The sequence below is a fragment of the Sprattus sprattus genome (assembly GCF_963457725.1).
Source record: "Sprattus sprattus genome assembly, chromosome: 17".
Taxonomy (NCBI): domain Eukaryota; kingdom Metazoa; phylum Chordata; class Actinopteri; order Clupeiformes; family Clupeidae; genus Sprattus; species Sprattus sprattus.
In genome coordinates, this window is record NC_137915.1 from 5,485,415 (window position 1) to 5,487,914 (window position 2,500).

The 2,500-nt window shown below is 46.8% G+C and overlaps 1 protein-coding gene across 1 annotated transcript in view; it reads right to left on the bottom strand.

Moving 5' to 3' along the window:
* Positions 1-2,500, bottom strand: part of dpp6a (dipeptidyl-peptidase 6a) — a gene marked incomplete at both ends in the record, with an annotated part of 75,079 nt that overhangs the window by 14,797 nt on the left and 57,782 nt on the right. Inside the window, 2 exons of the mRNA XM_080855114.1 lie at positions 368-475; positions 2,058-2,096. Coding sequence (XP_080711240.1) covers positions 368-475; positions 2,058-2,096 — 147 coding nt within the window. The remainder of the gene's footprint in view (positions 1-367; positions 476-2,057; positions 2,097-2,500) is intronic.

A 2,500-nucleotide genomic window follows, 5' to 3' on the forward strand; every position in this document is an offset into this window, starting at 1 on the left:
TATCAGTATGTACATACTGGAGGTGTATGCTTGAATGTGACATTACATCACTCTCTTTCTCTCTGTGTGTGTGGAATCTCTCTCTCTCTCTGTGTGTGTGTGTGTAATCTATCTCTCTCTCTCTCTCTCTCTCTCTCTCTGTGTCTAATATCTCTCTCTCTCTCTCTCTCTCTGTGTGTGTGTGTAATCTATCTCTCTCTCTCTCTCTCTGTGTGTAATCCATCTCTCTCTCTCTCTCTGTGTGGAATCTCTCTCTCTCTCTCTCTGTGTGTGTGTGTGTGTGTGTGTGTGTGTGTGTGTGTGTGTGTGTGTGTGTGTGTGTGTGTGTGTGTGTGTGTGTGTGTGTGTGTCTGGTCCTCTGTCTCACCTGTGAGATGGACATGGAGATGTGGAAGAAGCGTCCGCTGCCCCCCAGAGGCAGAGCTCTGATGAAGAACAGCTTGAGGCCGTCCCTGGAGAAGACGGGAGCCTCATTCTGGCGTGGGTGAGGAAAGAGAGAAAAAGACAGCAGCCATCACTCCATTTCACCTCTCCTCTCCTTGGTCCTCTCCTCATCCCCCTTTACATCTCTCTCTCCTCATCCCCCTCTCCATCTCTATTCATCCCCCTCTCCATCTCTCCTCATCCTCCCCTCTCCATCTCTCTCTCCTCATCCTCCATCTCTATTCATCCCCCTCTCCATCTCTCCTCATCCTCCCCTCTCCATCTCTCTCTCCTCATCCTCCCCTCTCCATCTCTCTCTCCTCATCCTCCATCTCTCCTCATCCCCCTCTCCATCTCTCCTCATCCTCCCCTCTCCATCTCTCTCTCCTCATCCTCCATCTCTCCTCATCCCCCTCTACATCTCTCTCTCCTCATCCCCCTTTACTTCTCTCTCTCCTCATCCCCCTCTCCATCTCTATTCATCCCCCTCTCCATCTCTCCTCATCCTCCCCTCTCCATCTCTCTCTCCTCTCCATCTCTCTCTCCTCATTCTCCTCTCCATCTCTCCTCATCCTCCCCTCTCCATCTCTCTCTCCTCATCCTCCATCTCTCCTCATTCTCCTCTCCATCTCTCCTCATCCCTCTCTCCATCTCTCCTCATCCCCCTTTACATCTCTCTCTCCTCATCCCCCTCTCCATCTCTCTCTCCTCATCCTCCATCTCTCCTCATCCCCCTCTCCATCTCTCCTCATCCTCCTCTCCTCTCCTTTGTCCTCTCCCTCCAACGTCTGCCCGTCATCCCTTCATTAATCTGAATCACTGAATCTTATCTCCAGAGAAATACCTCCTTGCTTTATCACCTGATGGATGGAACCTCAATAATGAATCAGGTCGGAATTACACGAGCTGATGGAAGTAGCTGAAGCACTTGGTGATGTGCAGAGACACATCAGGGAGAAGAGCCTTCTCTTTTAGTGGGTGTTTTATCCAAAGTGACTCACACTCCAACATGGTAATGGGAGGTACTTATCGTTAATGGTGGTTTGAACTCCCTGATGTTTTCACTGTTGTGTTCTAAGAACCGAGGGTTTCACAACACACACCAATCAAGTGATAGCAAGATGTCATTGTCACAATGCAAGGCGTGATGCACGCTGGTCTTCCTCGGCCCTAATGTGATTGTATTGGATGTGGCCATTTTACCACGGTGGGGAAATGATGACACGTGCACTATCCAATTCTGGCAACATTAAGCATTACATTTTAGATTTACGTTTCACAGGATGCCAGCAGTGCTGGTGTCTTCATAATGTTACACACGAATGCTCTTTTGACGAAGCCCGACAGTTTTATGCATAACTTATCTGAATGTCTTATGTACCATTCTGGGAAACCATTATTAACATTTGAAGCTTAATCTAAACAACATACTATACTGTAGCGTGGGACATACATACGCATACAAATAGTACAAATAACTTAATAACAATGAACTGTAATCTTCAATCTGTATGAAGTATTGGAAAAGACATTTCAACAGGACAGCAATATTTCCAGCTCTGTATCAAAGATAATCAAAGCTAATTAGAGGCCGTGAACAGCGTTATCAGATGAGTACATGGCCAGTCTCTCACCTGTCTGTGAAGCCAGCCCACGCTCTCATCCTCGTGTTTCTGCAAAAAGAAAATCACACAAAAAAACGTTCCGAATGGCAGGAAATTGCTTTTTCTCTCTAGATCATCAGCAACTCTTGTAACCTGAGACCAAGGTTAACTTTTCCCACACTAAAGAGTAAATTAGATTCCGACTCTAATGGCGACTCGGCTTTGAAAGCATATATTAGAGGCAGGAAAGAAGATAAGAAGATGAAGAAGGATGAAGAGAGTCGGAGCAAGGCTGCCTGCATTCAACCTGAGATGAGCTATAACTGCCATACAGAGATATAACAGTATTTTTTACAGCAAGCGTGTGTGTGTGTTTGTGTGTGTGTGTGTGTATGTGTGTGCGTGCTCACATGTGTGTGTGTGTGTGTGTGTGTGTGTATGCGTGTGAGTCTGCGTGTGTATGTGTACGTGTG